The sequence below is a fragment of the Electrona antarctica genome (assembly GCF_951216825.1).
Source record: "Electrona antarctica genome assembly, chromosome: 2".
Lineage (NCBI taxonomy): Eukaryota > Metazoa > Chordata > Actinopteri > Myctophiformes > Myctophidae > Electrona > Electrona antarctica.
In genome coordinates, this window is record NC_136807.1 from 13,412,088 (window position 1) to 13,434,744 (window position 22,657).

The 22,657-nt window shown below is 41.0% G+C and overlaps 1 protein-coding gene across 1 annotated transcript; it reads right to left on the bottom strand.

Moving 5' to 3' along the window:
• Nucleotides 1-1,775: 1,775 nt before the first annotated feature.
• Nucleotides 1,776-22,618, bottom strand: LOC306932172 (polyunsaturated fatty acid lipoxygenase ALOX15B-like; the record flags this gene model as incomplete). The annotated part of the gene is made up of 15 exons (XM_079513870.1): nucleotides 1,776-1,955; nucleotides 3,707-3,877; nucleotides 4,063-4,163; nucleotides 4,312-4,433; nucleotides 6,249-6,418; nucleotides 7,339-7,425; nucleotides 8,263-8,466; nucleotides 11,151-11,294; nucleotides 13,072-13,238; nucleotides 14,358-14,452; nucleotides 16,258-16,380; nucleotides 17,124-17,205; nucleotides 21,097-21,295; nucleotides 21,377-21,536; nucleotides 22,596-22,618. 15 exons carry the CDS (start codon nucleotides 22,616-22,618, stop codon nucleotides 1,776-1,778), a joined length of 2,028 nt encoding a protein of 675 aa, XP_079369996.1.
• Between the last annotated feature and the right edge of the window lie 39 nt (nucleotides 22,619-22,657).

The following is a 22,657-nucleotide window of genomic DNA, read 5'->3' on the forward strand; positions in this document are numbered from 1 at the left end:
GGGCATTATCTGTTAATAAGGCCGTGTTAACAATCAATAAACTATTTATAACACTTGTTAAACATTAATATCTGTTTGTAAACGCCTGTAACAAATGTAATTAACCGTTAAGTTTAACATTCAAATTGAACTTATTATGCATTTATTAAGCGTTTACTATGCACTTATTATGACATTAATGAATGTCTGGATACGCGAGACTAGGGCGAAGGTGTTAATGTTGCATCCTAATTGTGTTCGCATAGAAGTTTAAAAATAAGCCGGATGCACCGGATTCAAACCCACAACCTCCACCAACAGCAAAGGGCCCTGGATGGAGTCTACACAAGAATACGATGTCACATTTATGTGATATTCATAATAATAATCTTTATTTATAGAGCACCTTTCAGACACAAGTGTAGTTCAAAGTGCTTTACATACAAGTAATAAAATCACATAAATGCATAAAATTGAACAATGGTTAAAAACAAACGTACTAGCTTCAAATCTGGTCAGTAGAAATTCGTTGAAATTAACAGTGTATATGAGATAAGGTTATAACAAAATCAGTTAAAAGCAAGGTCATATAAATGGGTTTTAGCCGCCTCTTAAAGTCGTCGACTGAGGTTGCCAGTCTGATATGTAAGGGAAGAGAGTTCCACATCCTCGGTACGTAACTGGTTGCTAATATCTGAGGTGATTGGGTCCTTCCTTGGGTATAGCTTCATGATGCTCAGTGACACCATAGAAGGTAGGTTTGTTTCCCTGCCCAAATCCCTGTTTTTGAGTGGTGCAACCACTCCAAGGAACTCCACTTTGTTCCTCTCTGTGTTAAGCATGTGCAGCAGTTGTATTTGTTCCTCTCTGTGTTAAGCATGTGCAGCAGTTGTATTTGGTTGGGCCATAGTGGAACCTTCCGATCAGTGTTTGGATCTATCGTATTGTGCCTCTTGTGCAGATCCAAATAAAATAATTCAAGTGTGTGTGTGTGTGTGTGTGTGTGTGTGTGTGTGTGTGTGTGTGTGTGTGTGTGTTAGGGCATTCACTTCTAGTCATTTTTACTAGTTGACTAGTTGCCTAGTTTACTAGTCAACTAGTCGACTAGTTGACTAGTAAACTATTACTTTAGTTGACTAGTATACCTATTATGTAAAAAAAAGAAAAAACATATTTTTCTTTTTGGAAATAAATATTTGTAAATTTAAAAACTGTGTACATTGGTGACTATAACTATAATCTACCTGATCTTGAGGCCTACAAAATCGGGGGGGGAAAATAACCATATATATTTTTTTCTTATCAACTAGTCAACTAGGACCAACAAGGTCGACTAGTGGACTTACTACCGGTAGTTGACTAGTCGACTAGTTGCTTAATGCCCTAGTGTGTGTGTGTGTGTGTGTGTGTGTGTGTGTGTGTGTGTGTGTGTGTGTGTGTGTGTGTGTGTGTGTGTGTGTGTGTGTGTGTGTGTGTGTGTGTGTGCATGTTAGCTTTTCTCATTACCAACAGTAACTGAATATATATATTTAAAATGGTATCTTTTGTTGAGTTTTAAATACACAATAGGCCTACTTATAGGCCTACTTGCTCTGAGCATTTTGAATCCTGTACCTGACAAATATCCCAAATTATGAAAAAAACTTAAACTAAAACCAATACAAACCAGAATTAGAAAAAACGTCCAAACGAACTGAAACTAAAATTATAGTGAAAATCCCAAACTATTATAACCTTGCCAGTGAGTTATTCAATAGTGAACCGACTTCCTGAGAATAAAGTCAAACACACTCGTATCAAACGGCAACACTATTCTCCACCAGCTGTGGGTCCATGTATGTGTACGGGACTTCCAGAGTCTGGTTTCTGGCGTTGACAGCTGCACCGAACTCTGCAAGCTCTGCTTTAAAATCGAGGATGAACTTGCATGGAATCTCCTCACTGAAATGCTCTTCTTTGTAATGGCCAAGAGGACGCTGAGAAAATAGAAACATAATTATAATACTAGGTACATGAACACAATTGCAGTCCGTCTAAAAGAAATCCCAACCTCACCACAGGGGGGTGACATAATAAATGAATTTCTTTGCAGAGAAGCACTGTGGATACATAATCGTAACATGTTAGAAGTTAGAACCCAGTGGCCTAAATGGAGATTTGAGCCTTTCATGTTTTCTGTAGATCAGGGGTTCCCAAACTGTGGTGCGTGGACCCCTTGTGGTGCGCGGACGCCCTCTAGTTGGTGCGTGACATGAAAGGCTAATGGCGGTTTCATGGTGTTATTTAGCACAAACTTTTCGGCCAAATATGACGAGACTTAGCGTTGGGGGGGGGGGGGGGGGGGGGGGTCAGCTAGCCAGGTCAGGAGTTAACAGGGGGTGCACGGCCAAAAACACTGGGGGATCGCTGTTGTAGATGGTCCCTGGGGGTTTATTTATGTCTTTACTGAGTCTGAGAGTGTTCCCTTGCATTGTGTTATTTTATCTTCACTATCCTTGCCTATCCTTATATGTGGCAGCCAAGTCTATGGACTTTTTAACTTTGTCTTATTCATTCTCCCCCAAAAATCAGCAACACCCCAAAAAACAAATAGGCCCCCACGTGTGACGTGGCATGTGTGTGATAGAATGTGTCAATCAACTGATTCATTCCAGAGACATGCAGAACAGTGTAATTATATGATAGTCTCGCGTTGCCAAACTGTTGCCTCTCGCAATTTTCAAATGCTTCCGTCATACAGTCTGGAGCAATCGAAGCTCGATGAGTCAGCGATAAAGCGGAAGTAGAGCCTCCTCCCCACTACCGTTTCATCTTCAGAGTCGCAAATGTATCCAAATTTAAATATAAATAATCTTAAGCGTATATAGCTTGTTGCTTAGCAGGAAAGTTAATAAAATGTAAAGATATTTTTAAATATATTTTCGTGAACTGAAATGGCAGCTTCCTTACTCGGATTTCGGGAGGTGTAGCATTCAGAGATTGTGGAATAGTTGTCTGGCTACGCGAGACCAGATACATGTAACAGAGAGCCGGTAGTTGGCTCTCTGTTGTCTGGTTTGGCTCATGGAGAGCACAGCCCTCATCTAGTCTAGTCGCTGCCATGTATAACTGTGAGTAAGATCGCAAGATCGAAACTTCAGTAATGTTTTAGGGGTGCCAGCCCCTCCTATATCCAGCTTTTAGTGTATGTTCACAAACTTTGTCCTACACAAACATTAAATTCCCATTGACCATGAATGGATTTTTTTACGACATAGTGTCTGAGCAGCAAATAGAGATAATGGGCTCTATTTTGGTCCATGCTGCCTAAACCCTAAACCCCTATCCCTAAACTTTTTTGCCTTCATTAACTATTTTGAAAAACATTTTGAATAGTTGAACTAGCCGATCTACATCGACACGTTTTGAGCTTGTAGATTGGCTATGTTAACAATTCAAAAATGTTTTCAAAAGAATAAAAAAAGAAAGGAAGCTTAGGTATGAGGGGTTTAGCATGGACGAAAATAGAGCCCATATAATGTCTATTTTATGTCATGATGATGCACGATGATAAGAGCACCCCTCTCTTCAGCACTTTGGTCAACCTTGGTTGTTTTAAAACGTGCTTTATAAATAAAGTTTGATTTGATTTGATTTGATTTGATACGGGTGTGATTTTTTGCTGTACTAACTTAATAAAATGGCTCCTATGTATACTGTGGCCTTTAATAGAGGAAGGGACACTTACGAAGTCAGAGGACTGTTTGCTGAGCAGCCACATGGTGGACAGGCCGTTGGCCGTGGCGGCGACGTCAGGAAGGGCTTCTAACATGCTGCTCTGACTTGAGCTCCCCTTGGTGGTGGGAGGAGGACACCGCAACGTGATGGGAGTGTTGGGCATCCAACCACCATAGTCAAACTACAAAAATAGAAATAGATTAAGATACTATACTACACAGGTATGTATGTATGTATGTATGTATGTATGTATGTATGTATGTATGTATGTATGTATGTATGTATGTATGTATGTATGTATGTATGTATGTATGTATGTATGTGTCAGTCAGTGGTTCTATGACAGGGGAATCTAATAGGACACACCTGTCCAGAGTTGGCGGCAGAATGCTGAGCGGAGCCAGTGAATATCACCATGGTGACAAACTTCACCAACTCACCCACTGAGCTTAGACTTTGAGGCACTCCTATGGACAAAAAGCATGAGAGTGTTGAAGTGCAATATGCTCTGGTGCTGGGATAGAGGAGCGCTGCACCGCGTCTTAACCACGGCAATGCATGGCAGACGGGCGTGCAGCTCAGACAATGCTTTGTGTGCACAGCCCCTAAGAGTACCTGTGCTTGCTTCGGCAAGGAACCCATGGAAAAAGATGTCCTTGATCCACTTCTGCAGCTCACTGTCTTTTTGGACCTCAGCATCAGTGTGGTAGTAGTAGCCGAGGATTCCTTCAACAAACCTGCACAGCACAGCACAGCACAGCACAGCACAGCACAGCACAGCACAGCACAGCACAGCACAACATCAACAACACAATGACCTCAGCATCAGTCTTTTAATATATTTTACACTTTTAACACAACACAAAACACTGTTATATAGGCCCCAGGCTCTGGAATCATTTGCCCATACACATCAGAGGGTAACAGGTACGCTCGCCCTTTTTCCATCTCACCCCACTACTCTACCTAGCTATAAATAACAATCATATTCATGTTGGTGATTATTTAAAAGGTATTATCATATTCATTTATCATTGTTAAGTTCACTCTGTATATCCACGGGCATAATAGCATGATGATGCCATTACAAAACATGGGCTACAGAAATGTGTAATAAAACGAAATTAACTGCTAGAAGGTCCTAAATTAACTTAATTAAGCAGTCACCGTCTCTGTGACATGTTGTTCTTTCTAAAGTATAGAGATCGACTACTATACAATCAAATAAATCTGTATACAAGATCATTTCAGATTACAGAGAGGGAGGGAAATACTAAATTAACTGTTAACTACGTTAAAACTTTTCGTGGGGGCGAGTTGGTAAAGGGGCGAGTCGTCTGGTATTCCATCAGAGCTGCGCAGTCGATAGTTACTTTTAAATAGTTGCCAAAGACCTACTTCTTTTCTTTGGCCTTCAGTGGCTGAGGTCGCCTTGTGTTTTTAACTCACTGGGGCAAATGTTTGCTTGTTTGTACTTGTTTGTGTCTGCTAATGTGTGTTTATATTGCATTGTTTGCTCATTGTTTTCTTGTAACCTGGTCATGTTAAATCAAATGTGCTATAAAAATAAAATTGAGTTGAGAATGCATTTTGTGTTTACTAAACAGCTGAAGAGACATGGAGACTCCTGTCACTAAACAAAAACTCTATAGAACACGTGGTTCCCAAAGTGGGGTCCGGGGACCCCCAGGGGTCCTTGAGGGAGTTCCAGGGGCTCCCCAGCTAAATGATAGTTTAGCTCTCAGAGTTAAATTAACATTAATTTTACAATATAAATCGGGGGTCCCAGAGATAGAAATGCCATTAAATGGGGGTCCATAGACTAATGCATGTGTAGTGTAGCAACTCATAATGTAATAACTGCTAATAATGCAATAACGGCTCATAATGTAATCATTTAAATGTAATAAAAACTCAATGTGATACTCAGCTCATAATGTAATAAAAACATGAGCGCATAACGTAATAACAGATTTTTCTATAATGTAATAATGTGTAACATTATGAACGGACACATAATGTAATAAAAGTAACTGGGGGTCCTTGAAATTAAACGGGTTGAGAATCACTGCTAGAGAGCCGTAAAAATCTTCTCTTATGGGGGTCCCTGCATGGCATATCTCTTCAAATGGGGGTCCGCGTGCTAAATTAGTGTCAATTTGGGGGTCTTTGACATGAAAGTTTGGGAACAACTGCTCCAGACTAGTGGCTTGATAAGTAAGTATAAGTAGCCTTGCCGAGCCATGAGGCCCATAGGGCAGGAGCCTATCTCCTGTTTCTGTAGCGTGAGGCAGCTTGATGTACAAGTACACCCCCTGGACATGACGCTAGTATGTCGCAGGGACTTACCCCCAATCCAACCCTTGATGCTGAGTGTCAAGCAGGGAGGCACTGGGTCCCATTTTTAGAGTCTTTGGTATGACCCGGCCGGGAATTGAACCCCGACCTCCCAGTCTCAGGGCGGACACTCTAACCACAAGGCCACTGAGCTGGCTTGATATGTATGCGATAATGTGCCATTAGTAAAGCAGAATCATCAGATGTCCCTATACCTGTAAATGATGGCCCACAGTTGGAGTGCATCGTCCCTGTAGTAGTATCCTGGTACAGAGTCCATTCCACGCTCCTTGATGTCATCAGGAGGACACAGAGAGCTGTAGGTCAAGGAGGCCGTGGACCTTTGCAGGATCGTCTTCATAGCCTTTCCACCTGAAGCTGCATACTGGAAGAGAATCACATGGAAAAATAGGAAAGTAAGAGAGCATTCGGCAAAAATACCGAGTATTTAGTAAAAGACAATTCCCAACAACTTCATGGTAGATCTAAAAGGTGCAACTTGATAGGCTGTAGATGGGCTGCAAACATGCTTGTAGATATGTAGGCTGTTTTCAGCTAAGATGATTTTATGTAGAGATAGGAGGGGGGAAAAGGATGGGACCAAGTATAGACCCCTGCGGGACCCCTGTCAGCAAAGTAGTGTAGGGTTTAACCCATTAAGACCTGCAGGCTAACTCTACAAAATACTGTCTTCTAAATCCTTGTTTCTATATCAGTGGTTCTCAAACTGTGTTTGGAGAAAAACAAAAATGAAGTCTTACATTGTTGATAATAATAATAATGAAAAAGATCTCTATTGTCCCAAAGGATATTCGTCTTCACAGTCTGTTCAAACACCCACATCAAAAACAACACATAACACCAAGACCATACAGAAACATGAGGTCCCCACAGTATACAGAACCATCCTATCGGCAGGGCAGTTTGTTTAATGCCGCAATGGCTGAGGGGACAAAACTCCTTCTAAAACGGACCTTTTTCCAAGGCAAGGTTCTATATCTTTGTCCAGGTGGCATGAGGTTAAAGAGGCGATACTGAGGATGATCAGTGTTAAGATCGTGTCGTCGCAGCAGAGCATGCGGCGAGAACCCAGTTAGTGGTTTTGTTCCGGTCATGTGATCCAAACGTAAAACCTTGTATGTCTTAAAAGTTATCAAAATTGGCCAATAAAACAAATAAAGCAAAAGTTGGGAATGTCGGATTCGGCAGGGAAAGAGGTCTTTATCAATTAGTACGGGAAAGTCGAGTTCAGCAGTCAAACTTAAGAGTCAAAGAGATTGAAAGCTGTTAATCGGTGTTTCCTACAGTATTGAAAAATCCCTTATTAGAAATCAGGAATCCTCGGGCCAGGTTGTTGATCTGCAGAGTAAAGCGGGTGTGAGGAATCAGGAGCTGAGGGGGAAAAAAGAGATTGACATAATTGGAAATTAGTTCTTACTAGTCCATACCCGTTGGGGGTTAACAATAGCCAAAGTAACACATGTAATGCCTGGGAATTGTACCCGCGGGTCTCCCGAGTGGAAAGCAAACATTTTAACCTCCAATCTAAAGGGATATCCCTATATGACTTGGGGGAGATATCAGACTATTGAGGCCAAATCAGGCTGAGGTTGTGAGCCACTCTGCTACACATACATGCAGGCAAGCACGTGCCGGTGCGTTGTGAGGTTGTTGATCTGTTATTTTCAAATAGCCACTGTATTATGTGTAAAGGGCGAAGGGCTTGGGCTTGTTTTCGTAGCTTGTTTCTATGTAAAAATGCTGACCCAGTTGCTTGTTTTCTTAGACCCGGTTGCTTGTTTCTATGTAAAGAACAAGTTGCTTGTTTTGGCATCCAAAAACACTGACCCAGTTGCTTGTTTCTGTCGAACCTGGCAACCCATGGTCATTGTTTCACAACAACACTAATAAACAGTGTACAAAGTGAAAAAAGGGCTTTGCGTAAGCTAATGGTCAATGTTTGTGCGCAAATGTAGATTTCAGATGACAGAACATCTAAAATTATACTTGGTTGAAAAGTCATAATAACTGTATCATCTAGTCAAACCCTTAATAATTGTATTGATAAGTGGATATGACATAAGGTAATGTGTTCATAATGTCAACTGGATATGATATGATATGGATATGACTTGGTTGTGTTGTCTTGTGCACAAGAACAAAATATTTGATTGAATTCTGATGGGTTACAGTTAGGTAATTCGATATAGCAATGACAGTGACAGTTACCTTGTACAGGGGGTGAACCATGGGGACATTCCTTAGCAGTGACAGTGTAAAGACCTCTGCCAGTAGGTGAGTGCGTAGCAGGTGAACGTTGAGCTGGTGGTCACTGAAATCGGCACTTCTCACATAGATCTTGGCCATCAGCCAGTCATACTCGGAGTCAGTGGGCAAGAAGATTGGATTGTCCTTTGATGGCTTTTGCTTCAACTGTACAAGGAACAACAATTTACTACTATACATACAGATAAAGACTCATAAGGGCCCTATCTCCCGTGCCGCCTTACCCCTTATCCCTAAACTCTTTTGTCATATTTTACTATTAAAAAAACAACCAAAAAAACAAAAAACATTTTAAAACACTTCGATAGCCGATCTACAAGCTCACAACATGTCAATGTAGATCAGCAAGTTGAACTATTACAAAATGTTTTTTCAAAATAGTGAAAACTTGATAGGGATAAGAGGTAAGGCGGCACGCAAGATAGGGCCCCTAAGTCTACCATTACTTTTCAATGGAAGCCAGCGACATGAAGATACAAAGATACATCCAATGTTTGTAACTACAACAAGTAAGACGCGTAAACGCGGGAAGCGAACGAAGTGTTGTGGCAGTCTGACACACACATGTACACACACACACACACACACACACACACACACACACACACACACACACACACACACACACACACACACACACACACACACACACACACACACACACACACACACACACACACACAGACCTCTGTATCATTCCAATTTCAGTTCGTATTGGTTTGCTCCAAATCTTTTGCCCTCTGGTGGTGGGCGGGTGGTGTTACAGTGTGACACACACACAGACACACAGACAGACAGACAGACCGTTTTGGCCAGCTTCTATAGTTAGTGCTCACTTCGTTCGCAATCACTTCGTTCGCAACCACAAATATTAAAGGGATATTAACTTTCAAAAAAACGTTTGGTCGTTATCATCTACTCAGGCTTATGTTAACATCCCAGGCGCCCACGGCGCCACGGGGGGTCAAAAGGGGTCAACCCAACATCCTTGACCCCTCATATGAAAAGTGTGTTTTTATTTTATTGTTATTATTTTCTTTTATAATTCCTTTTGTACTTTCTGATGTGAAGTATATGTGTTGCTATTGTCTTTCTTGAGGTGCTAATGGGAGTCTGTGAGTCATAGTTTCGAGGCAAGGAGGGGGTTGGCAGCAGATGCCGCAGGGGATGGGGGGGGCAGATAAGACACTGGACTGCCGCTCGTTCCGCGGCAGTGTGTTGGTCCGACATGCGTTGCGCCATGCTTGCGGTTACGTTTCTGGTTTAAGGACTTCAGTGTTTTGTACCATACTATTGTATGAGTACCGAACAAAGAATGTTTGCTTTCGCCATCTTTGTTGAAGAAGAGTCTGGGCAATTAAGTTTTAGTCTTACTAGAAGTACTAAAAGTTTCTCAATCTTATATTTAGTTTTAGTCTGGCTTAATCTAGTTACCTCTGAGGTCAATGATTAAAGTGTGATTACCTTTGAGGGGATTAAGTCCACCCATCAAGACCATTAGTGTCAACCTCAGACCAAGATGGTTTGATTTTGAATCTGAATGGCTTTGTGTTTCTGCTATTGTCCTGGCTCTGCTCTAATTATGAGAAATTTAGAAGTTTAGCATTTAAGGGTTTGTTTACTATCCTGTTCCCTGTACTGGATTGGTATTGTTTAAGCCTTGGGGAAATGTGGTGTTTAATTTTAAGGGTAAGAGTTTGGATTAGAGTGTCCTGCCGTGTGAAACACTACTGCCTGCCGCGGGTGTTCCGCGGCTCATGCCGTTGCTGGAAAATGCACTCGCTGTCCCTCCTGTTCCATACTCAAACAGGGTCAGGGTGCTGATATTGTGCATGTTGGCTCACTGGAAACACTGCTACACGGGTCTCGAAGTGGGGTCCTAAGACTCTCATGGTAAGTAACATTGAGAGTGTACAAATGGAACCAAATGCACTTGTAAGGGTCTCAGAGATATGGGTGTCCTTGATAATAATAATAATAATAATAATATTAATATTAATAATAATAATAATAATAATAATAATAATAATAATAATAATAATAATAATAATAATAATAATAATAATAATAATAATAATAATAATAATAATAGTACAGACAACCACTGTGCGACACTGGAACAGAGCCTTCATTCAATTATTTCCAGTACAACTGCTGTGCATAGAGCCTATTCTAGAGTATAGAGCGTCACAGTCCTGCCCCCTTTCATGATGACGAGCAGCCCGGAAAAGAATGTTCCATGCATTTTTCCCATAGACGTTACAAAAAGTATTTATTTAAATATGATCTGTAAGCCTTGCACAAAGCCAACTCGGATCGTGACAAATCATGACAATAAACAATATTTTGGGCCTAACAAATAACTACCAGTAAGACACCCTGAGGGTGAGAAGTGACCTAGGTCGCGTGCACGTATCCACCTGAGTGACGGCAGGCGGCAGACTGCTGGGCGAGCGGTGGCGCTTTGGCATGCAGGGTCAGATCAACATATGGAATGAATTCTGTACCGGCCATAGTCTTGAGTGTACAGTGTTTGATGAGGTCAGATCGACATAGGGAATGTCAGAACAGGAAGGACGGGTGGGGTAGGATCAACATATGGAATGTCAAAAAATTCGGACACTAGCGGTGCGTTCAAACTTGAACATATATTTTGTTTCCAGCTTCACGTTGGTCGTGCAGGTCAGCATTGATAAAACAAAGTCAAGGTTTTTCCGTACAGCTGCAATGTTGGTGAATTCTAATGTTGTTTTATACAATCAGCTAGGACTTTACTGTTTGGAAGTATGGGCTGGTTTAATTTGTCAGTCTGGAAGCTTAATTGTTCTCACCTGGATGGCGATGGGCTTCAGTTTGCGTTCAGGTGTTAAGTGCAGCAGAACCAGTGGAGCCATCAGGTATTGCTGCTCCCCATTGATGATGTTTGCTTCCACTCCGTCCAAATTCTTATAGTCCAACAGGAACATGTTGCCATTCTGTTGGAAACATTAGCCGTCAGAATGGATTCACATTGCACTCATATAGTCCTGTTGCACCTGATTGCAATTATTTGAGCTAATTGCAATAATCTTTGCATAATCTTTGGAATTGTTTCCATTAAAAAGAAATTCAGACACGTTAAATAACTTTTACAGAAATAGCCAAAATAGCTGATCTACAAGCTCACATTTCGCTATATGGAGCATGTGTGAGCTTGTAGATTGACAATTTCCATTATTTTGTTAAAATATAAAATTAATAAGGATATGCCTGTTTTAGCCATAGTATATTATTTATTTTAGTTATTGGTCATTATATTTATATAACTAGAACTGCACTCTGCATGTCGAGTGCCTACTTGCTTGTTGCACACAAGTGCGCAAGCAGAGCGCGCAAGTACTGTCGACCGCTACAAACTGTCAAATCTCAGCTTCTCTTTGAAAGAACGATTGAAATATTGAATTATTAGGTTTAGCTATTTGCTACGTACCTACTTTTTGCACGTAAAAAAGTAGTATTATGAAGTATATCGTAATAAAGATGTGGATTAAAAGACCCAATGCTTTCGATGGTGACGTACTGTATATCTCGATCAGTGACGGGTGGATTAAAGGAAATGCCTCTATTTATATGTATATGTAATTTGTAAGTTGATTAGCGGTATACTGTGGTTACTTTTGATGCGTATGCACCGTCCCAGCATGACGTCAGGGTATAACTGGTATAGCTATAGCTCTCAATGATGACTAGCTCTCAATGATGACGTAATAAAGTGGTGGATTAAAGGACCCAATGCCTTCGATGGTGACGTATATCTCGATCAATGTCGGGTGGATTACAGGAAATGCCTCTATGTATATGTATATGTAATTTGTAAGTTGATTAGCGGTATACTGTGGTTACTTTTTATGCGTATGCACCGTCCCAGCATATGACGTCAGGGTATAACTGGTATAGCTAGCTCTCAATGATGACTAGCTCTCAATGATGACGTAATAAAGATGTGGATTAAAGGACCCAATGCCAGAGTGTAATTGGTTTTCGATGGTGACGTAATGACGATATGTTTTAGTATCGGGAGGATTAAAGGTAATGCCCCTATTTATACATGTATGTAATCTGGCACCACTGCCGTATCAGGCACAAGTAGTCATTACGTCATATGCTGGGACGGTGCATACGCATCGAACATCGTCCTGGACGAAACTAGTACTTGCGCGCTCTGCTTGCGCAAGTAACAAGTAATAAGGGATGCTGTGACAGTATCCATGATATACCACAGGCAGTGACATCACACATACATCATTGCCAAAGCGGCAGTCTTCGACGATCGGTTCACACCAACCAATCAACCAAATCAATGTGGCTTACTAACCAAACAAACACAGTCAACGAGCGCTAATAGCATGTAAACAAACACGGTAAAATATGTAGGATGATGATGATGATGTTTCTAAAACCTGTCGTTTCTGTAATATTTATAACTATAACTATTTATCATAGTGATTTATCATCACATGTTGATGTTTGGTCCGGCGCTGTTGTTAGATGTCATCGAGTTGAAACGGCGTTGATTGGCAGTAGCCTCTGTATCAGATTTTCAAACTTACTCGCCATAGACACCAGACCCTGAATCACCAGAACATATATATTTAATGGGTGTGGCCAGCGATTCAAAGGCTGGAGCCAGGCTAGGTTGTAGCAGGTCCCACACTATTTGTGTCTCAATGAATAAAGTATCACTTCACTAATATAAAACAAAAAAGAAAGCACCTTAATTTCCTCTTCGAAGCTCCGCCCACCATGGATGCTCAGCATGTCATTGGTCACAGGGAAGTTGTCCGGCAGGGCTGTACAGCGGCGGATCAGGATGGGGTTGACACCATTCAGGTACTGGTGGCCGAAGAAAGCGTCCTCTTTCCAGTGTTCCCGCACGTAGTCTGGAAGACAGATTTGCTTTGTTTACGTTACTGTTCAGCCAAGCAGCATCCATATTGTATTGTTTGTTTTCCTCACCATGTATATAAGCTGTGTTCTATGCATCATTATCACCGTGGCAATACAACCTTTTAAATTGTAAAAAAAAACATGTATCTATTCCATTTTACCAGCCTATCGCTAACATAAATTAATGTAACCATTTAATTGCTACTGTATCTATTGTATGCATTGCATGCTATTACATGTAACTTTATCGTTATAGCACTTAACAATAGTTATCCTACGTTTATTTAGCAACTTTTTCTATCGTCTAATCGTCTAGATGATTAAAATACATAATTTTTCACCACTTGCGATGTGTGTGCATGTGCCTCAAAAATGTGATTCATTATCGGGAAGAATAATAATAATCATTGCAATTTCAATAGGGCTTCACTCTGGTGCAGTGCTCGGGCCCTAATTATGTGCATTAATATTTGTGTTCCCACTAAGAATCTCTGTAGCCTAGTTGTACACAACACACATTATTGCTGTGAGAGTGTTTCCGAATGTCTAACTTCATCCTACAGATTGACACTTGTTTTTCAATCGGTGGTTCTCAAACCTTCTGAAGACCCTCAACTTGATAATGCTGTGTGGACCTCCATTTGAAAATAACTTTGTGCCTGCATGGGACCCCCAAACAAAATGAGTGCTGTAAAAATGTTTCAAAAATATTCACAATCTTTCACATTCTTTCAAGATTTCTGATAGCTGATTGACTATAGATTGTCTATTATCAAATAGCTGATGAGTAGGCTATAGGGTTAAAGTGGTGTTGCTGTATAGAATCTGTATTGTGAGGAAAGCTTTTGCAGACGGGCAAACTCTGCTATTTTCAGAGAAATATAAAACAGAAAAGACACTATAGAGCCCTGAAGGACTCTGCTCAACCATATGGGGGTTTAATATGTTAACCTATTAGTAGTGACCCCCCCACACACACACACACACACACACACACACACACACACACACACACACACACACACACACACACACACACACACACACACACACACACACACACACACACACACATACACACACACACTTTGAGAACCACTGGAATAGCCAACCTGAAATGGCTGTGCTTTTGACATAGGCAATGTCGTTAATGGTCTTCCACGTGTCCTTGGAGTTTGCCAGACCTTTCAGGTTCAGCTCTGCCAAACTGGGGAGTGAATCGAGCACAGTTTAAAATGGAGGAGAGGACTGCGCTGCGGTCAATTAGCATATTGTTATAGGCTATTTTTTTCGTATCTGTTATTTGCATTTACCTTTAAATTTAATATAGATTTAACACTGGCATTCAGCTGGCGTTTAATATTTAAGGGATGTTTCACTTTTGTTTTATAGTATTCTTGAGTTTTGAGATAATTGATTGGTTAGGTTCTCATCTAGATTGTGGAACCATGCTTGTATGTACTGAACAGTGTGGGATATGTGCATTTTATGTATTTATTTTGTATCTTTTATTTCCTGTTATTTTTGTATTGTTTAATTGTGGGATCTTCCAAATGATTGATTGAATACAGACCCATTGTAACTCCAAAATCCATTTTAACCATGGATTTTTCGATGGGGTTTTTGATAGTCATCGAAAACCCGTCCTTGATTCTGGTGACTCATACTGCCCTCCTAAACGTATTTTTTGTTGGAAAATAAAAAAACAAAATAAAAAATTAATAAAATACAGTTAAAGGACCACTTCACCACTTTTCAACCTATCTTCATATAATAGGTCCTCACTAATAATCATGAAAAAATTGCGCAATTATTTTCTACTCGGTCTGTGTCTCATAGGAGGGCTGTGGGCAGTTCAGAAACCGTCTTCCAGTGACATCATCGATGGGGAATACAAGCTAATAAAAACTGCAGGCTTTCTAGTCCTGAAAAGTTGCAATGCGAAAATGGAAGCCATCGTTCTCACGATAATGAAAATCTAAACATTTTTGTAAAAAAATCTTGTTGCCCACAGCCCTCCTATGAGACACAGACTGAGTAGAAAAAAATCGTGCCATTTTATCCTGATTATTAGTGAGGACCTATTATATGAAGTTAGGTTGAAAAGTGGTGAAGTGGTCCTTTAATGAAAACAAAAAATCGAAAAGACATGGCCCCGTCATGAATTAGGAAGACAGTATGAGTTACCAGAACAACGGAGGGTGTCTTTGATTAATCTATCATGGTTCAAATGGAGTTTGAAGTTCCAATATGTGCTTTGGATAAAAGTGCTATATAAATGCACCATTTCGCCTACCATTTGGATGTTAAAATGACCATACATGACCCATACATGTTTGAAAGTGAAATACCCCTTTAAACATTACTGTCCAGCCATCTAGGCAAGATCGTGGTGAAATCTTCTCTGCTAAATAAGCAGAGAAGCTAAGGGTCACTTCTTCCCGAGCCGGTAGTGATGTAGTCTGGATCTGTAGTGGACCTATAGGGAAAGGACGGACCATCGCCTCCAGAGCAGCAGCATGATTAGCGCGGCTGGGATTAATGTTTTAATAGGCTATAAACATGGCATTTTATGCCATTCTGAGAAATAAATACCATAAGAACCCTGTGTGTGTGCACGTGTACCATGGCTTATCATGTAGCCTTGTTCTACAATGAGAGGCCTATGGATGCTAGCCACAGAAGGCTAAAAAAAAGAGGTAAACTAATTAATTAAAAAATAATTAATCAACTCTCGTGTATCTCGTGGATGGCTCAGATGGAATCTCTAGGATAGCACGGAATGGGAATGGAATAGATATATTCCACTTTTATGTTAGCTTACGTATTCATGTTAACTAGTCTGTATGTGTATCGTCATGTTTTTTTGTTCTTGCTTAATGTAAATCACTCTGCATTAAGAGCGTCTGCTAAATGCCTAAATTGTAACATTCAAAATATTCAAAATATTCACATACAATTCATATAATGCAGCATTAACAATGGACCCTCATACAGTAGTAAATGGTTCACCCTGTAGATAATGTGAAGAGAAACTCTGTGCTCTTGGTGAAGGTGAAACGGACTTCTAATGGCAGGTCTAGAGGATTACCAGCCTTCATGCAGTGAGGAATGCCTTCTTCAGCTATATCCCACCTATGGAGGAAGAGAGAGCAGTCAACTGGCTTGGAACTGGAAGAACTTGGGTAATGTGACCAGACAAACCAACTTCACTTAGTATTTTGAACTTGGGTAATGTGACCATGCAGACAAACCGTTTTTTTCCTGTGTCCTGTTCTTCATTTACCGGGCACCCCAGTTTGAGTTTGACGTGTGTAGGCAGGCCATATGGACCCATATTTGGCAGTGGTGGAAAGTAACTAAGTAGATTTACTTAAGTGCTACTTAAGTTCAATTTTGAGATAATGTGGACTCTACTAGTACTTCCAATTTCCAGCACTTTTACTTCTACTCCACTACATTGCAGGTCCAAAATTTGAAAACTTGAAATGAGACATTCTGCACAATGAGTACTTTTGGTACTTCAAGTACATTTTGATGCCAATACTTTCGTACTTTTAACCAAGTACTTTTTGAATTCCGGACTTTTACTTGTAAGGGAGTATAGCATTGCATACATTGCAGTAGGCCTATTGATACTCTTACTTAAGAAATACATTTGAGTACTTTTCCCCACCACTGCTGGGAAAAATATGTCTGATATGTCTTTTTATTACATGGCTTGGTTGAATGCTTGATTCTGATTGGTCAATCACAGCATTCAGTGGTCTGTTATTTGTTGATAATGACCAACCCTCGGAGCACCTGCTGCACGGGAACAGAGTGGCATTCCGACGCAGACCCAACATTGATAGAACTATGCTACAGATCAGACTCACTGATAGTCATTCGCTCTCTTCTCCAGTTCATTTTCTCTGCATAATTTGGACAAAGGATGTTCGTCCTCAAAGTGTCTCAAAGCTGAAAGAAAAATAAAAAAAGTTAAGAAGAGATTAAAATCTGATATTTAGTGTTGATAACATGTAGGTTGAGGGGACATCCAGATGAGGACGTATTTTGAGTTACCTGGGCAAGTATTTAGCCGATCTGCCCTTTTTGCCACACAGAGACGGTGTTTTGGGAGACTTAAACGGCTAATTTTGAAACCACCTTCCAGAGTGGGAAAGTTTGGAGATGCGACTTTCTCGTCTCCGTGTATAGCAAATGCCGCCTAATTTGCTGAAACGGTGATGTCATAGTCCCCTCGCCCCCTCCAAACTAACTAGTGTTAATGGTTTATTTCACCATAACCACTTACATATAAGTATCACAGCTATTTTACATTTGCGCATAATGTCTATAAATCTCTTCTCCAAAAATAGCTGATCTGCAGCCTGCATGCATGAGCTTGTAGAGGAGCTATTTTTGGAGAACAGATATAAATTATGGTGATTACCAATCTGGAAAGACGGATGATCTTCTACATTATTGTTACTATTAAATGGTGTAGTGTAGAATAGATTAGTATATAGGCTAACAAGTTATAGGCAGCACAGCCACCGCCACCTCTGTCTGATCTGATCTGAGCGAGAGAAGGGGCGCGCTCTCTCTCTCTCTCTCTCTCTCTCTCTGAATGTGTGAATCACTTAGCCTACCTTGTGCTTGCTGCTCGTTTTCAGAAGAATTAATCCAAGGTTTGTCATATTATGGTAGCCAAGTAGGCCAAGTAGGCATAAACTTTAGCTGGTCAGTCAGTGTGTGCACTGTGCAGAGAGAAGAAGCACTGCTCTGCAGCCTCTGCTGATTAAATTGATATGACCTATATGTCATATGCGCATCTGACTGGCAAGATAATTAGTTATTTGGCAACACCTGTGTGAATTACCAATAGTATAATTTATAAAATGCTTTGCTTTTTCTTTTTTTTGGGTGGCCATCTACAGGCCGGCCATGTGTACTACAGCTTTCCCCTGAATCCGGAGCAGTTTACTCGTCTATACATCATAATAATTAACATAACCGCAATGTGGACGAAGGAAAGTTTTATATCGTTCACAAACTTGCGCGGGGAACAGCCTGAGCCGTCCTCGTGTGGAAAGCCCCTTAGAGCCAGATGTTAAACACCCTCGCCAAGACAGGCGAGGGTGGAATTGAAATGACTCATCTATGTCCATGGTTACATTACGAATAAAGTACTTCGGAAGTAATGTTTTTTGCTACGAGTTTACATGGGAAATGCCAAATGGTCATTCCGAATGAGTGTTTACATGGACGATGTGATATGACATGAGACATGTTATTTCACATGAAACTACGCCATCTGTTGGACACATAAAATATAGGCAGTTCATTCAGTATGTCTCAACAATACAAACATTACAGACATTACTTTTAAATCCCATTATTTCATTGAGAGAGAGAGAGAGACAGACAGACAGACAGACAGACAGACAGACAGACAGACAGACAGACAGACAGACATACTGTTGAACACACACACACACACACACACACACACACACACACACACACACACACACACACACACACACAAAGCAGTAAACAGAGATATGGGGGACATCGCGTATATCAACTTTTCTGATCACGAGGCTATCAGAAAAGTTATGTATGATCTACAGGCTGACAACGGGTCTGAGCACACTTTAGATTCCATGCGCGGACAGAAGAAGCTGTGTTTTGCGTCATTTTCGAGTTTTTAGACGGCTGGTGGATGGAAATGAAGCTCCACCCACGTGCCAGATTGCAGCGTCGGCCAGATTCCCGGAAAAGCTTGCCCCAGCGGCATTCTGCCGCGTGGGTGGAGCTTAATTTCCATCCACCAGCTGTCTAAAAACCAAGGACTGTCTAAAGAGGACGAGGCGCGAAGACCGTAAGGGCGACGCCATGTTGCTCACATGGTGCTCCATGGAAGGAAAGAAACATGCGCAGTTGAGATCAGGAAGTTGGACATGACAAATCATAGATATGGCGCAAATGGCCCAGCAGATGGCGTGATGCCAATGAAAGGAGAGATGCTTGTACATATGTCACGTCCGACCAACATTACTGTCTGTGTGATGATCCATGCTGGGACTTACTTATCCATTTGCTGTTAAAACGTTAATATAAAAGGTAAAATGCAATGACGTGACATGATATGTACAAGCATATCTCCTGTCAGTGGCATCACGCCATCTGCTGGGCCATTTGTGCCATATCTATGATTTGTCATGTACAACTTCCTGGTCTCAACTGCGCATGTTTCTTTCCTTCCATGGAGCACCATGTGAGCAACATGGCGTCGCCCGTACGGTCTTCGCGTCTCGTCCTCTTTAGACAGTCCTTGCTAAAAACTCGGAAATTATGCAAAACACAGCTGCCTTTGGCCGCGCATGGAAGTTCAAGTGTGCCCAGGCTGATCCCATCTGTGGGACACGCATAATGTTATCTGCACGACAACATCGTGCGACGAAAGATAATCCAGGCTTGAACCCATAGAGACAGAGTTATTGAATTTGTGGCAGGCAGCCACATCCATCTATGGCCGCATCATCATCATGACATGGCATTAAATATATTCCGGGCGCAACACTTCTGTATACTAGAGAATGAATTGGGTGTTTAATACTAGATTGATTGCAGCGCCCAGGCGGTGGCGTAACCGTCTGGGCACCCGACTGGTAATCCAGTCGCAGTGTGCCGCGGGTTCGACTCCCGAGCCCGACACGGCCTTTACTGCATGTCTTCCCCCATCTCTCTCCCGTTTCCTGTCAGCCTACTGTCTGTCCCTTCAAAAACCAATAAAAGGCATAAGCCGCAAAAAAATATCTTTAAAAAAAATAAAAATAGATTGATTGCAGCTGCTCATCAATGCAAACTGCGCAAGCCGTTATGTTTCATGACGTTTAGGTTGCACTTGGAATAGGCAAGTTATATAAAAGTTTAAGGGGATAGGATATATGGACATTATAGCGTATTCACTCACAGATCATCATCAGGGGGATCATCCTCACTGCTGCTGGTCCACGTTTTTTGTGTGTATTTCCGATATGCAAAATGCACGAAAAAACGCGCTCTATGTGCAAACTCTGAGTCCTCGGAACAAGATATATTCCCTTGGCACGTGTTGGAAATGAGCGCCTTGGAAGTGCCTTGAAGTTGGAGCACCTTGGAAATGAGCATGCTCAGAAAGACCAGAATGAACTTAAATCCGAAGGAGTGTATACATGAGTCCAATTTTCTTTCAATCTCATTCAACATCGGAATAATCCGGCCAGTTACATCGGAATGGTTTTTAAATCGCATTGAGCATTTTCATTCGGATTTAAGTTTTTACTTGACAACGTGTAATAGGATTGAACTTTTATTCGGAATTAAAAGGGGGTTTCAGTCCTCATGTAAATGTACTCAATGGCCTATATTCCAAAAGGACTTTAGAGGCAGTAGTGGAAAGTAACTAAGTACATTTACTTAAGTACTGTATTTAAGTACAATTGTGAGGTATCTGTACTTTACTGGAGTATTTCCATTGTCCAATACTTTTACTTCTAATCCAATACACCTCAGAGTCAAATATTGTACTTTTACTCCACTACATTTATTTGAAAACTTTAGTTACTATAGTTACTATAGTTGTTATATTTGGGCTATTATTACAAAATAACCCAGATGAGCTATTTTCAAAATATAAATAAAAAACGTTTTTTTTAGTTTTAGTTTTTATTTTATTTTATTACATATATTGAAGTTTTGAAGTACATTTTGAATTCCAGACTTTTACTATGTATAGTTCTATATACATACAAACTTTGCGTACTTTTTCCACCACTGTAAAGGCCTAAGTATAAAGTAAGTAAGTAAACCCCCACTAACCTTTGCCCTCTCTGAACAGGTGTGTCTTTCCATCTGCGATCCAGCAGTAGATGGGGAAGGGGTAATTGTCTCCTTCTGGAGACTCAATTTCAATCTTGGTGGGGAACCAGTCGACCGCCTTGAGGAGGGCCTTCTTCTCCAGCTCTATCAGCACCAGCTCACCAAGGCTTACGGGACAATCCACTGAGAAGGTGGAGGTCTGAAAACACACATTGAGAAATATTTATTAAAAATGGCTGAACTCCCCCCATCTCTTAATTCAGACAGACGTCAGACTTACAGTGCCTTGGAAGAAGTCGAGAGCTCCAATGATGCTGGTGAGCTTGGTGCGCTCGCTCTCACCCTGCCTTCCCACCAGCTTGATGAAAACACTGTTTGTGGTAAACGCCATAGAGGTGCCAGCAGTGGACACTTTCACTTTGTATTTCACCATGTTCCGTCTGGGGAGCAGAAGGAGAGTGTTAGACAAACCCATCTTATGTCACTCCGATTATATCAAACCACCATGGGTCTTCAACAGGGGCTCCCGGAACCGGTTCTTTTTCAGACTCAGGTTCCGAGATTAAATAATCGGTTCCATCGTATTTGGAACCGTTTTTTATCACACTGTCAGAGCTGGTTATGTGGACTGCACATAATTACAATAGAGCACCAAAGTCTGACGTCAATATCGGTAGAGGGTGAAAATCCACGGGTTCATGTACTTTTTTATTTGCATTTTAATATTTTATTTCATTTGATATTTTAGATCGCCTCATATAAGAACTGTGTTTGAAAAATGTACAGTACATGTCATCTAGGCCATTTCACTCATATGGATATGAAGGATCAACTGACTGAGAGAAAACACTAATGTTACTGCTGCTGAATTAGTTACATTTTCGCTAGAAACAGACTGTATCATATATGAGTGACTGACTGTCATAAACGATACAGAGACACCTCCCTGACAATAACGCAGAGACAGCTTGGTTATTTGTGGACCAAAATGCTTATATGAGACGATTTTAAGAGGACCCCATGCTATTCTCCATAGAGAAATGACTTCTGTGAACCAGGGGATGAGCGAGTGACGTCAGGACTGTACTGTACTGTACTGTACTGTACTGTACTGTACTGTACTGTACTGTACTGTACTGTACTGTACTGGACTGGACTGGACTGGACTGGACTGGACTGTACTGTACTGGATAATAATAATGGATTTTATTTATAACGCACTTTACATTCCATGGCATCTCAAAGTGCTACAGCAAAATAAAAGCAGAAGAAACAACACACAGTACAGTACTCTGTACTGTGTGTTGTTTCTTCTGTGCTGTACTCCTCTGTTCTGCTCTCTTCTCTTCTCTTCTCCTCTGTTCTGCTCTCTTCTCTACTGTACTGTACTGTACTGTACTGTACTGTACTGTACTGTACTGTACTGTACTGTACTGTACTGTACTGTACTGTACTGTACTGTACTGTACTGTACTGTATGTTTCGGTACCATAACGTACCGTACTGGACCGTACTGTATCATACCGAAACTGTGCCATACTGTACTATACGGTACTGTACA